Source organism: Hydra viridissima, unplaced genomic scaffold, assembly GCF_058129835.1.
Source record: "Hydra viridissima isolate aposymbiotic clone 2 unplaced genomic scaffold, HvirCarnegie_v1 scaffold_10, whole genome shotgun sequence".
Classification (NCBI taxonomy): domain Eukaryota; kingdom Metazoa; phylum Cnidaria; class Hydrozoa; order Anthoathecata; family Hydridae; genus Hydra; species Hydra viridissima.
This window is the reverse complement of record NW_028324309.1, coordinates 13397670-13412970: the sequence shown is the minus strand read 5'-3', so window position 1 is coordinate 13412970 and position 15301 is coordinate 13397670. Positions and strand designations below refer to the sequence as shown.

Sequence of the window (15301 nt, the reverse complement as noted above, 5' to 3'; positions counted from 1 at the left end):
GTGTCAGTAGCAGGTGCTAAGAAATCTTCCGTTGAGCCGAGTATAAACTTTTTAAAACAAGCAGCCACACAAAAATAAATTACCTTCTGCATCTAATACTTCAGTAAAAGTTCTAAAAAAGCGAACTTATTCAATTTTTTCTCTATAAGATCATACACCTTGTTATTTGTAAAGTTCAGTCTTCAGAAAACGACATCCTTCATCGAATACTATTAAAATCTTTTATTATTCTCCTATACTGTAATGCTTAGAAAACGAACCGTACCTAATAGAAGCAAAAAAATCGAGGTTAGTTTGTTTTCGTGTTTATAGACCGGAGCACGTTGGCTCTACGAACAGGACGACACTTTTGAGTTAGTTCACAGGCTATGCGCTTGGGCGTGCAAGGAATGAAGAGAAAGAATTTCAGCCTTTTTCACAGATTTAGTGTAGCGTCTTTTAATTAATTTTGAATAAACCTACATACATACATACATACATACATACATACATACATACATACATACATACATACATACATACATACATACATACATACATACATACATACATACATGCATACATACATACATACAATTTGTATTTCGTGAGTTTCGTTTGAATCTTAAACTCTAAAGATTATTTTAATATCTAACATTACACAGTATCTTTGATTAGTTAGAAAAAAAAATCATTTTTACTCTAAACATGGCACTGAACAGGTTGCCCCTGCGCAAACATTAGCCATGTGGGTTAACGCGCCTGGTTTACGCGTACACTTTTTTTGATTCATGTTAAATAGTTTGTAATGGAGGAATCTTTGTAAGACTTTAAAGGGGAGGTTTACAGTTTAAAGGATTAACATACATCAAAAGAAATATTTTTGGTAACTTTCCTGTTTCTTTCTCTCAGTTTAAGTTTTATGTTATCATTTTTGTAAACGATACACATACAGGAATGTCTCATAAACTATCAGTGCGTTTAGATATTTAACTAAACACTGAAGTTTAAATTCTTAGATTAACACTATAACAAAGGATGACTGTTCAATACTCACTTATGAGACTGAAAAATTTGACCTGTGTTTGGGAAATCATCGAGCAAACCTATGATGTCTTTCAAAGAGAAGTGCGATTTTTTATAGTATGTAAGCAGCCGTGGTAAATTAGAAATAAGGAGAATATAAATAATTAATATTTTACTGTCTTGGTTTCTCTTCTTTCAACAGGATAACAGTTTTCGTTATGCTCTTGGTAAGATTTTTTAAAAATGTTTCCCTTCACGTTAGCCCAGTTTCTTCCAGAAACACGTGTCAGGAAATTTAATAATCTTCATAAAAACACAACTAATCCTTTCACTTCTTTTGTTTTTAGCGTTAATTTTTTGTTTTTTTTGTTAAATCGCTGGGCTTTCAATGGGCTTTCAACAGTTATTTTTATGACAGCTCTCTTGTGTTAGCTCAAAGGATTAGTAAAACCCGATTTCTTACAACACGAGTCGTTTAAATAAAAAAGCTTAAAAGTTACTTTCTAACAACTACTAACTGTGCTGCAGGCTTAATACTCTATGTAGGTAATGTGAGTTTAAATTTCTGTAAGAATGCAAGTAAATTTAGCATTAAAAGTAGTAAGTATGTTAGTATGTAACTCTATTGAGTATGTATTACATATTTAAAAAAGTAAATAAGCAATATAGTACCTAATTGTAAGTAAGTTTCAACACACATCAGTTATAAACCAGCTTGAAAATATAGCTTGAATAAATATTAATGTCAGGAAAGAATCATTCTGATAAATAAGTATTTAATAATTTTGTTAGTTGTTAAGGTTTCATGGGGTGTGTAGATAATAAGTAAATTATTACCTTCTGCTTCTAATACTTCAGTTCTAACTGAGATGATTCTTGATAACGAAGTGATTCCTCCATATTCTAATAGTAACAATCAACTTTAGTTTGATGCCTGCTGTTGAAACACCTGAGGCTAATGAAGTTAATGAAGCAATTATTACACTAAGAGATCTACAACCTAAATCAAACAGAAAACCCTGAAACAATATAAAACACAACTGGAATAGTTTCACAAATTAAATAATTTACCTTTTCAGTTATTTGAGCATAAACAGGAAAACTTGCTTGAGCAATATCTTATGAAAAAAAGTAATATATTCTATGGTCTTTGTCCTAAGGAGGACAGATGCTTTGCGTATACATATTTTTTTTTACCTGCAGCAGAAAACTCCTCTTTCATAGGCAGAGTTATAAATTGCTGAGTGCGGTTGTTCTCCTTAAGCAACAAGTTCAAATCACTGCATTAGTTTTAATTAGCAAAATGTTAAATTGTTTTTTGATAGCTTAAACAACTTCTTAACAAGGTTCAAAGTGACCGCTGCAGACATATGGAATAAAGATGAAACCAGAATACCATGTGTTCAACAACCACAGTCGTTGATCGGGAACATCTGCTTAAAAAATAGCATAAGTGATTGTAGCTTTGGCGGTTAGTGCAAATGGCAATAGTGTGCTCCCATAGTTTATTATTCCGAGAGTTAATTTTATGGTCAACTTTATTCGTATTGGAATAATAGGGTGTCAGTCAATTCGTCAGATGATGGAGAAAAACTTTCTTAAGTATATCAAAAATTTGCCACTCACTATCGTTGCTCAAACCAGCTTTGTCTAGTTTTAATTGAAAAAAACCACAGCTCTCATCTTGATGCAACAGTTCTACTTTTACCATTTCCTGAAGAAATGAGGCCTTTTGAAAAAGTGTTCAAAAAATAAAACACTTTTTGTAAAACTATTCTCGATCGAAGAAGAATATTTAACGAACAAGCAACTTCTAATTGCCCTTGTCTAACTGAGATTTAGACTTTAGATTTCATTGGTTGAAGTTCTAATTGAACTTTTTTTTTTTTTTTTTATGAAAATTTATTTTGAATTTTGATTTTTTTTTTTATGAAAATTTATAAATTAAAAACTATTTGGTTCGTCTTTATTTTTAAAGAAAATAAGCCATCTTTAAAACATTGGTAATAGTTATAAACTTCAGACTATAAATATAAGCAGATATAAAGATCAGGCTAATTAGACTTAAATTATTTCAAAAATAAACAACGCCTTCATAAGAATCATAATGAAAAGAAATCCTGCAAAAAGATTATCTCATTTTTAAACTGTTTGTTATTTGTTAATGAGACAAATAAAATAAAGCTGTGGAAAATAAAATTAAAAAAAAAAAAAAAAAAAAAAAAAAATCAGTAAACCTGTATTTCCGGATTTGGTAGAGTTTTTTAGGATTTAAATGATAATAAATATCAGAAAAAATATATAAATAGATATTAAAAATCTTGCTAAGTTAATAAATATTCGCTAATTAGCTTTAGAATTACACTACAGTCTCAAGATAAAGTGATTTTGGTATGAGAAAATTTTTATATGATGATAAAAAAATCTATTAAAACATGCGTGAATAAGTTTAATAAAAATGATTACATTATGTAGCTAGTGGACACTTAACGTGTACTTCCTAAAAGCAAATCACCAAAGCCCAGCCCACACATTAGCTCCGCCACTGATTGCAAGAGGTCATAGCTACAATTATTGGTAAACTATTGAATGATTTAAAAATAGTATAGAAGAAAAATTTTTTCAACAAAAAACCTTCAAAAGTTTGGGATGCGGATTAAACAAGGGTCAATAATTTTTTCACAGTTACTTTAAGAGGCAGTAATTACTACCGTATATAATCGTGTAAAACCCGCACTTTTTTTTAAAAAAAGTGCGGGTGATTCACGCGCATATTACGGTTTGTTTTTTTTACCGGTCACTCTGCAATTCCTGAAAACGCAAAATTCTTAGAATAATTAAAAGAATGCCAATCATTGCCTTACTGCTTAAACATGGACATCATGTCTCGACTTTATTTTTAAACACTTTTGTACGTATTATATACCTAAAAGTACGTATTATATACCTAAAAGGTTTATATCAACCGTAACTATAACCCATGTTCAGTTTCGGGAACCATGAACAATCAAAACGATAAAGGTGTGTATTAATTTTTAAATACCACTATACATCTATATAAATTTTATACATGCATATATGCAATTTATTTAGTTGTATTGTTTGTATGATATGTATAGGTCATTTAATACATATATATATGTATATATATATATATATATATATATATATATATATATATATATATATATATATATATATATATATATATATATATATCGTCATCAAATAAACAATATTTGTTGCATGATGTCTTTTTATTTGTTTATTTTCTGCAATTTGAGTAGCTAGATTTTCTGAAATTTCGTTTACTTCTCTCTGTAAAATAACTATTTCCTAACATTTTAAAATGCATCATTCCTTAGAAAAACTAGCTTCTTCCATAAAAATAATCTGGAATTTCAATGGTATTGAAAATTTTTTAAACATTACAAAAAATGCACCAAATGTTTTACATTGACTCAGATTCAACAGTTATACACTTCAGTTGATATCTAATTTTGTGCTCAATTCTATTACTTTATTTTCAAGTAAAATTTTACAAAAAAAAAAAAAGAAAGTACCAAGCAATGAACCTTGAACATTTTGTATGCTGTTATTAGTACCTGTTGCAATTATAATTAAATGTTGAATTACAATTTTTGTAAGCAATACCATTATTATAATATTGTTTGAATTTTAAAAATTTTTTACTGTGCACCAAGCAAAAAAACTCTGAATTACATGATAATTTCGACATATATTTCGGATAGCAATTACACTTCCAATCTTTATACTTTAAACAAATAATTTTTTTGAAGTGCATTTAAGGAATAGAATATTATTTTGCATATCATTTAAACGTAAACACTAAGTGCATGATTAGTGGTGTTCTTAGAATTTGCAAGTAGTAAATTTACAAATATTTGAAATGCAAATTGATTGTTTCAGGTACTTCAAACAATGGATCAAATCATAGAACAAAAAAAAGGAAAGCGCAGAGGAAAAGGCAAAAAGAAAGAGAAGGTATTTTACAAGATGGAAAGAAAAAGACATTACAAGTTCAAAATAATCATCAAAGTAATCATTTACATGAAATGCTATTATGACAATTGTTTCATAATTCTATTATACTTCAATGAGTTCTATAAAAAGAATACTGTATGTATACAGAAAATTATTATACAAAAGTTAGTATTAGTACTTAAATATGTACAGGTGGATAAAGTTTTTCTTTTAAAATGATAAATTTTCTTAAATTATGAAGGTTTGCTATTTCAGAGGTGAATAGTTTATCAAAGAGCAAAGAGCAAACTCAAAAGCAGAATGAAAAAGAAATTGTGCTGCAAAATGTAGTAAAAAAGACAGCAGTTAAAATTGTTCATGGTAATGTTATGTTGTTAGTTGTTTGTTTAAATTTCATGTGAAGTTGATCTAAGTTACACTATTGTTGTTAAATTAATTTACATAATTACTAAGGAGTTGAAATATCAAATAATAGTTGTGGGAGAATTTTTGCAAGAAGTTTACATAGTTTTAAAAAGAAGTAATCTTTGTACCATGCTTTGTGTAAAGGATGGCAAGTTGCAAATTACTAAGACGCAAACACTTAAAATAATTAATTTTATATGTAATAAGATAAAATAGATTAATGGAATAAAAGTTGTAAATTGAAATCTTAAAAATGATATTTTAATGTTCAAAAACTCATCCTTTTTTATTTAAAAATGTTATGTAAGTGGGTTGACTTACAATATATACAGTTTTAAAAATCATTAATTTAACCATTGTTGATTTGCCATTTCGTAGAATTCATTGCATTGTTGATTTGAATTTTTTAAATACTTCTTTAACTTTATTAGAAATCAGCAATAAAGTTCAGCAGTGTGTAGATTACAATGATTTGAAATTTTATCAATTCCTAGCTGGCCAGCCCATATGATTTGTTGTTGTTGTTGCTGTTGTTGTTGTTGTTGTTGTTGTTGTTGTTGTTATTATTATTATTACTACTACTACTACTACTACTATTGTTATTATTATTATTATTATTACTACTACTACTACTACTACTACTACTACTACTACTACTACTACTACTACTACTACTATTGTTATTGTTATTTTTATTATTATTATTATTATTACTACTACTACTACTACTACTACTACTACTACTACTACTACTACTACTACTACTACTACTATTATTATTATTATTATTATTATTTTTATTATTATTATTATTATTATTATTATTATTATTATTATTATTATTATTATTATTATTATTATTATTATTATTATTATTATTATTACTACTAATACTATTAAAATTATTTCAGGTTTATAAGTCTATAGTGTTTATAGCCCCTTCCACTCCCCTTCCCTCATACCCATCAAAAAATAATTTAGTCAATATATTTTTATATCCTTACAGCAGCAAAAACTTTTTCTTGATAGATAAATAGTCTCAGTTGTTCTTTACATTCAAAAGAAATGAACATTCAAAGAAGTGGGCATAAGTAATTTTTAGAAAAAAAGATAATGTAAAAAAGCTAAGTTCTAAGGCCCTGGATGTGGCTTAAGAAATTTTGAAATCTCTAGATAAGGTTGCAAGTACTTTACTAAATAGTTGTTTGTTTTTTTTAATAGAGGCAGAAAGGAAATTGTATTTGCCCTTGGGTCTCCACAGGTGTCTTTTTTAAGTTAATAACATCTGGAAAAGTATATCTAAGAAACAATTTACAAAAAAAAACTTTTTTTCTAAGAAACTGCAGTTCCTATAACTTGTCCTGCATATTAAAATGGCTAGACTAATAGAATTACCTGTTTTTTACTGCCAAATTCCTATTTTTTACTGCAAAAAGGTTGAAGCAGTTTTTAAAAGGTTATATTTTTTTAAGGTTATATATCATTTAATTTAGTGGAAATTTATAAGTAAAAATGTACTTGAAGAAACTTTATCAAAATTGGGTTTTCTTTATTGTGCTACAATTTCATTTAGATGCTCAATCTGCCTGTATAACATCCAATACTAGTAAAGTCAAAAGCACTGAACCAAATTTAGGTTTTCGAAGAAGGTCAAGATGTAGAAAAAAGAATGTTGATAAAGGAAATGAAGCTAAATCTAATCTGAGTAAGCAAAATTTAAAAAAAAACTGTTTTATACTGTAAATTCTTAAGCTTTTTTACATTTTTTAAGATATATAAGGAAAGAGAAGTAAATTAATGATTGTAGCTTTATTTTTTACTTTTTTTAGAAGGTAAATTAGAAATGGTTCACACTGAAATGAAGTTAAAGCTTTTAAGTTACTACAATATAAACACAGAAGATGATCTCAAGTTTGAAAATGAAATTCGCCAGTTTAAAGCAAACCTTATGAAATATACTAAAGAAGACAAAATTCCTCAAGAAAATATGTACCTTCTGCTATTAATTTTTAGGAGGTTAGCAACAGCTACAGATCTATTACTTTTTCAAATGGTTGTAGAATATTTAAGAAATCTTTTAAACAAAAAGGAATTTTTTCATTACTTACTCATTTGGTCATCTAAATTGGATGTGTCTAAATGTAAGCTGGTAGCTGATGCTTATTTGACTATCATAGAAGCATGTTTGCATCATACATTTCTGACAGCTGCCTGTTTAGAAGGCTTACAGAAGTTTGTTGACTTTCTTACTGATCAATGTCTCAATAAACGTGTAAGTAATATTTTAGAATTAATATAAAGCATTTAAATTAAATACCTAGCATACTTTAAAGTATTAGTACGTAATTTTTATATTTGATAGTATGTAAAACTTCATAACTTATTTTTGGTGCTTTATAATTTATTTTTGATACTTATACAACTTTATTAACATTTATTTCTTATTTAATTTATGGTTTTCTATTTATCACTCAGTTTCTGTGCTGCTATTTATAATTATCAATTTAATGTAAAGTTTATACATTTTTCATTTGTTCTGTTACCATAAAGATAAGTTTTTTACATCTTTTTAATTAATTTTCCTGTAATATAAAAAATTATGTACATTACCTGTTGTTTTACAATGTTTAACGATGGTCTGTAGACAGAAAATTATCTTAATCACCTGTTTACAAATGCACGTATTTACGTTCATTTTAAAAAATTTTATTACAGTTATGAAAAAACACTTACTTGATCTCTAGTAAATAAGATATTTTGTTCATTCAGGTCTTAATGATCTAAAGTTTACATTTTAAAACAAGCACTGTAGTGCATTACAGTGTTTAAACTTAATACTTTAAGTTTTAATGGCTGCATTTACACCAATGTTTTGAATACTTTGGTTTAAGATTTAAAGGCTAAAAAATGCCTCACAAAATCTATCAATTACGATAGATTTTGTGAAGCATTTTTTTTTTTTTTGCATAATGCTTTTTAATTTTTCTTTAGTTTAAAGATCTCTCTAAGTACTTTTACAATCAGTACAAAGAGTTTCAAAAAAATGGTGAAACATTTATGCACTTGAATTTTGACGCTAATCACACTGATCTCATGTCTTATGATGATTTTCGAAGGCTTCCTACTTTTCCAACACTTGAAGACTTTCTTGTTACAAATAAACGTGTACTAAGACCTATAAAAGAAAAAGGATCCTACAAAAATGGGGAGGAATACTTAGATATTCAATATCGTCTTATCCGTGAAGACTTACTCTTTACATTGAAAGAAGGCATTAATGAGTTGCGTCAAAATATTACAAGTAAAAAAGTTAATCTAACAGTTTATCAAGGTATTCAAGTATTGTATCCAATATGTACTCATAGGGGAATCACTTTCAAAGTTTGTTTTGATGCAACTTCAATGCGATATTTTTCATGGGAGCAGTCACGAAGTTTAATATTTGGAAGTCTTTTATGTTTTTCAAATGATAACTTTGAAACAATGATTTTTGGTACAGTGGCTGATAGAGAGCCATTGGAGTTGCGGAGAGGATTTTTTGATGTTTGTTTTCAAAATAATACAGAGATGTACAATTACTGTAGAAAAAAATCACACCTACAAATGGTTGAGTGTCCAGCTTACTTTGAAGCCTACAGACATGTAATGGATTGTTTTAAAGAAATCAACCCTTATGCAATGCCTATGAAAAAATACTTAATAGAGAACAAAACATCTGGAAAGTTGCCAGCTTATCTGCAAGTAATTCCTGATGCTGTCTATGACATGTCAAGCACTTTAGGAGAACAAAGATTTAAGAAAGTTTTCATTTCCAAAACCAAGTTGACCAGTTCAATAAATCTTAATTCATCACAGTTAGATGCTTTGCAGCATTCCTTAACAAATGAGTTTTCTGTAGTTCAAGGCCCTCCTGGTACTGGTAAGACTTACTGTGGTCTACGAATTGTAGATTGTCTTTTGTCTAATCAGCAAGTTTGGAACAAAAACAAAGATAATCCAATGCTGATTGTATGTTTCACAAACCATGCACTTGATCAGTTTCTAAAAGGACTTATAAAGTTTGGTCACAAAAACATTATCAGAGTTGGTGGTAGAGCCTGTGAAGAGTTAGAACCTTATTTGCTCAAAAATTATGTTTTGAAATTTCGATCCAAAGTATCTAAAAATAATTCTTATAAATGTTTACAATATCGCCGAAAAATGTCTGCAAACTCATTAAAAGACTTTGCACAACAATTAGAGCCATATTTGCACTCTGTGAAAAAATCCCAGGAAGCTGTTAAAAAAGGCAAGTTTGTAATGTTCAGTGAAATAAAACATTGTATTAGTAAAAAACACTCAAAATTTTTTGAAGAGCAAGATAAACACTGTCATGGTCTAAAGATATCAATTTTTGACATCTTCCTTGAGTTATGCAAGATTCCGTTGCCCATTCTACATAATGTTTCAAGATTGGATAAAGATTATTTTAATGAAACAATTCTTCACGATACAGAAAATGAATTTTTAGAATCACAGGATAAACCTAATGACTTAATTGAAATTGTTGGTGAAGGAAATGCATTAACAGAACGCTGGGTAGTTGATGAAGATCAGTTTAAACCATTGCTATTCAGTCATGCTTACAATTTTGAGAATGAAGATAACTTTGGTGATGAGAATTCATTGTTTGTTGATGAAGAGGGTTTTAAGTTGGTTACAATGTCAAAAACAAAAAAAGCTTTAAAAGTGAGGACAAAACTGGAGAAATGCAATGCAATGAGTAAAGAAGAAGTTGATGCTATAGAAAATCCTTGGCTAATACCTATTGACAATAAGTGGAGGTAAAAGTCATTATTTTCTCACATATGTAATAACCAAGTTCATTATTCTAATTTAAAAATTAGATTAGTAAAGATTTTTTCTTTTTTTAAAAAAAAATGAAATTTTAATTGTCAAAATGTTGTTCTAACAAGGTGCGGCAGCAATTTGAAGACTAATTTTAGGGTGAGTTCTGTGGCTAAAAAACTTCAAACTTTGTTATTGTGTTATCTCATTGAAGAAGCCATTATTGAAAAAAATAAAAGTTTAAGCAAAATATAAGATTAAATAAGAAATTTACTTAGATTTCTTTTATTTTTTATAATTATTAATTAAATATCTTTTAACTTTTTTTTTTCTAAAGCTTTGTAAGCTAGTTGCTGAAAAAATATTCCCACATCACTCTTATACCCTGTACTAGTTATAAAACCTTTGGAAGTAAAATAAATTGCAAAAAAATGGCTATCATTAGAATTTCAAGCAAAATTGCTGCTGTAAAGTAAACTTTAGCATATCATACTTCTATTACCAAAATATATGCATAAGTATACATAATTTAAATAAAGAATGCATAAACATACATCATTATTTCAAAGTAATAGCTTGATTATTGTTCACAAATTTTAAAGTATAAACCATGAAATAATAAAAGAAAAATATTTGCATAAAACCATAATTTGTTTTTACTAAGGTTTTTTAAGTTTAATGTTTTTTAAGTTTTTCTCATTTTAAGTTGTTTTTTCAAGGTTGTACAAATATTGGTTGGAAGTTTTTATGATGGACTACGATGATAAAGTTGCAAAGCAAATGCAACAATATGAAGAGTCCTGCAGGTTTGCTGCTCAGGTTAGGGAAGAAGAACAAGAAATTGTTTTGCGTAAAGCGGATGTAATTGCAATGACTACAACATGTGCAAGTCGCATGCGCTCTGTACTGCAGTCCATTAAACCAAAAATTGTTGTTATAGAAGAAGCAGCAGAGGTGTTAGAAGCCCATATAGTTGCTTCTCTTTTAAAAGAGACAGAACATTGCATCCTTATTGGAGATCACAAGCAATTAAGGCCTAACCCAAATGTGCATGCACTAGCTGAAGATTATCATTTGGACTTATCTTTGTTTGAACGTATGGTAAATAATAGTATGAAATGTCCATCATTGAATGTTCAGCATAGAATGAGACCAATTATTTCATCTAACTTAAAGTATATATATCCTAACTTGATTGATCATGAAAGTGTGAAAAGTTATCCGCATGTTCTTGGGGTGGAAAAAAATATGTACTTTATTAATCACTCAGAACCTGAAAGCTTTAAAAAATTTGGATCAAAGGCAAATCTGCATGAAGCAAAATTTATGAAATCACTTTGTCTTTATTTACTACAGCAAGGCTATGAGCCTAGTCAAATCACTATCTTAGCAGGATACTCTGCACAACTTTTAGAACTGCAAAAGTGCATGCCAAAATCGTGTTTTGAAGGAGTAAAAGTGACCACTATTGATAATTTCCAGGGTGAAGAAAATGATATTATTTTGTTATCATTAGTAAGAAGTAATGAACGAGGTTCCATTGGATTCCTTAAAATTGAGAATCGGGTTTGTGTAGCTCTGTCAAGAGCCAAACATGGTTTATATGTAATTGGAAATTTTTCCTTACTTGCAGAACATAATTTGTTGTGGCGGAGGATTATCTTTGATGTAATAAATGTAGGTTGTTTTGGTGATACCCTATCACTGTGTTGTCAAAATCATCCAGAAACAAAAATCAAAGTTTCAAATGAAAGTGACTTTGAAAATGTACCAGAAGGAGGATGTCGATTGATGTGTGGTTTTGTGTTGCCATGTGGACATGTATGTGACACTTTTTGCCATCCTTATGATAAGTTTCATAAAGATTGTGAGTGTCGTGAAAAATGTCTCAAACAAATGTGTGAAAACAAAGACCATATATGCTTGCATCAATGCCATCATGGAGCAAAATGCAACCCTTGTGATAATTTAATACAAAAAAGGTTTGAATTATGTGGGCACATTTCTATGGTCCCTTGTTCAATCAGTAGTAGTGAAGCAGTATGTCAAGAAACTTGTGATAAACTTATTAGCTGTGGTCATCAGTGTACTAATAAATGTGGAGAAGAATGTTCAAGTATGTTAAGTTGCAGAGTGCTTGTTTCTAAAGTTTTAAAGTGTGGTCACATGCAAAAATTGTTTTGTAATCAAAATCCTGATACTGCTGAATGTAATACAAAATGTGAAGTTGAATTAAGATGTGGTCATATATGTTCTGGAACTTGTTTCCAGTGCTTTGAAGGAGCTTACCATGTGAAATGTACAATGACTTGTAATAATTTCCATATTTGCTCTCATAATTGCAGTGTGAAGTGTGGCCAGGCTTGCACTCCATGTGAAGAACCATGTCCATTTAGATGCTCACACAAAACATGCTCAAATAAATGCTTTGAATTATGTGAGAAATGCACTCAGCCTTGTAAAAATCGTTGTTTACACCAAAAATGCACCAAGCTGTGTTATGAAGAATGTAATATTAAGCCATGCAATAAAAGATGTTCTTTAATACAAAAATGCCAACACCAATGCTATGGTTTATGTGGTGAGACTTGCCCCACATATTGCATGCTCTGCATATATAAGTCTTACTCAATACAGTCTTCCCCACTAATAGTTCTTGTTGATTGTGGTCATGTATTTCCGGTATCTGAAATCGATGAGCTCTTTACAAAGCATTGTGTTTCATTAGTTGCTTACAGTAAATGCCCATCTTGCTATGAGCCTATCTTAAACACCAAGCGTTACAGAAAACAGGTTTATGAAGTTCGAAATGCTTTTCTAAAGATTCAGTCTTACAACCTCAAAAAGGAAGCCTCCAATGCTTTAGCAATTATGAAAGATACATATGTTGCTTGTCAAACGCTGTCAAAATTCATGTTGAAAACTAAACTTACTTCACAAGAACAACAAGATTACATGTTTATTATTAACAATAAAAACCTACTTGACTTTCAAAGGAATCTTGACTTACGTTATTTAGCCAGAAGTTCAACTAAATCAGAGACATTATTAATTGCTGAGCGATTAATTCAGAGTAAAAATATCTTAACTGCACAACGTTTATATAATCAAATTCAAATTTTAACTTTTATTAACTACATAAGGTATAGCATAGATCTGCAAAATAGCAGTATCGAGGTTCAAAACATTTTGAACGCCTTCGATGATATTATATATAATACAATAGATAATACCTTAACCTATCATGAATCAGAAGATCTCAGCAAAGAAGCTCAAAGGCTTCAGTTCCAACTGCAAATGGTTTTATGTAAACAATCTGTTGAGCAGACATTAAGCAAAACTAAAAGTTTTTCTGTAGATTATCTTCATACTCTGTTGCAGCAATCATTTCTTGATTTTGATTTAGTTCGAGGCGATGAACTAAAAAAGTTGAGGAAAAAGGTATTTTCAGTATTAAATGGTAAAGTGAGTATTCCCTTAACGCATATATGTAAACCCTCATTACTTTCCTGTCCTAAGAAGGATGAGATTTGGTCAAAGTGTGGGGCAGGTCATGTTTTTATTGTTTCTAATCGTGATAGAATGATTTGTCCAGAGTGTGGATTATCTTCGTTTGATCACTTAGAGGATATTTCTATTACAAGTCTATCTGATGAGGAATCTTCACTACCTAAATACAAGTTTGAGTATGTCGCCCTCCCCAGTGAACAACAGATAAGAAACAAGGCATCTTCTGTCAACTATTTCCTTAAAAATAAGTCATCTGTTGATTATTCACCTTTTAAGTTAGTGAACTTTAAAACAAGCATGGTACCTGACATTAGAAATAGGGCTCCATTAACAGAGAAAGAGCCACCTATCAATTTATGGTCCAAGTTTGTTTCTGACAAATCAAAACCAATATCTAAAAATTATTTTAAATGTAGAGATACCAGTTTGTATACTCAAAGAGAAAAATATGATGATGTTTCTACGGATAGTTGTTTTAATGAAAGCATGTTAAAAGATTCCTCTGATATCAACTGCAATGGTATCCCTCATCGACAACATCCTTATTCTAAAAGTTATTTGGACGATTTAATTGTAAAGATAAGAGATTTTTTTACCTAATGCAAGACTTGCATATTTCATCTTTATTTATGATTTTTCAAAAAAAAGGTCTTAGTTTAGTTTTAGATAGTTATGTTTTTTAAAGTTAAAGGTCTCAGTTTAGCTTTTAGATAGTTATGCTTTATTTAATGGAGGTTTTGTTGATTTTGATAAATATAAAGCTTTTACTGTCTTGTGTTAAATGTACGAATGTTAGAAGCTTGTTATAATTTGTTGAACCAAATAAACAATGAATCTTTTTCCTTTTGTTCGTTTGATTTTTGTTAAAAATGTATTTATAAAAAATTTTTTTATAGATAGATTTTCAAGATCAATCATTTTAAACATGTTAGAAATATAATTAATTTAGACTGGAAATATTCTATTCTTTGAAATACTATGAATTATGTTTTGAAGTATTTTATTTTTTGAAATATTTTGAAACATATTTTGAAATAATTTATTCTTTGAAATATTTTATTTTCATCTTGTAATAACTACTAAGAACTTTTCCAAAACATCCTTTTTTACTTGAAGAAACAAAAGGTAAAAATAAAAGTATTAAAGTTTGATATAAAGATTCGGACAATATTTTTTTCATCGCCGTTTGGTTCATCGCTTAAACCACTTTAGTTTTTTTTTATATAGATTGGTCTTCCATTTGTGATCTGCAAAAGCGTTTTTATATTGGCTTGCTTTGTTTCTGTTTATTTCCAGTGTTCTGTAATAGAATAATACATACAAATAATGTAATTGATTAATTGTTTTATAGATTATAAAAATTAATCCCAATCACCTCCCAGGAGAGAAAAAGAACGTAAAAAAAATTGAAGAAAGATCTTCAATCCTTTTTGTCCTTTCTGCAATTATTGATTTTGCCTACTTATTGTTAGAAAACCAGCATATAAAACTTACAATTCCTCCTTTAAAACAGGGATGAATACTTATGAAATACTGGATTAAACACTAG

General features: G+C 29.0%; 1 protein-coding gene across 2 annotated transcripts; it reads left to right on the top strand.

Annotated features, from left to right (window-relative positions):
* The first annotated feature begins 3826 nt into the window (after positions 1-3826).
* LOC145182189 (NFX1-type zinc finger-containing protein 1-like) lies at positions 3827-14594 on the top strand. 2 transcript variants are annotated; one of them, XM_090100252.1, is made up of 7 exons: positions 3827-4026; positions 4936-5064; positions 5266-5370; positions 6989-7120; positions 7245-7687; positions 8407-10238; positions 10962-14594. In XM_090100252.1, the coding sequence occupies exons 1-7, from the start codon at positions 4005-4007 to the stop codon at positions 14350-14352; spliced, it is 6054 nt and encodes a 2017-aa protein (XP_089956378.1). In that variant the 5' UTR covers positions 3827-4004; the 3' UTR covers positions 14353-14594. The 2 variants fall into 2 exon arrangements, with proteins under 2 accessions (XP_089956378.1, XP_089956379.1); XM_090100253.1 differs by having other exon boundaries at positions 3832-4026; positions 4936-5083.
* Positions 14595-15301: the final 707 nt, after the last annotated feature.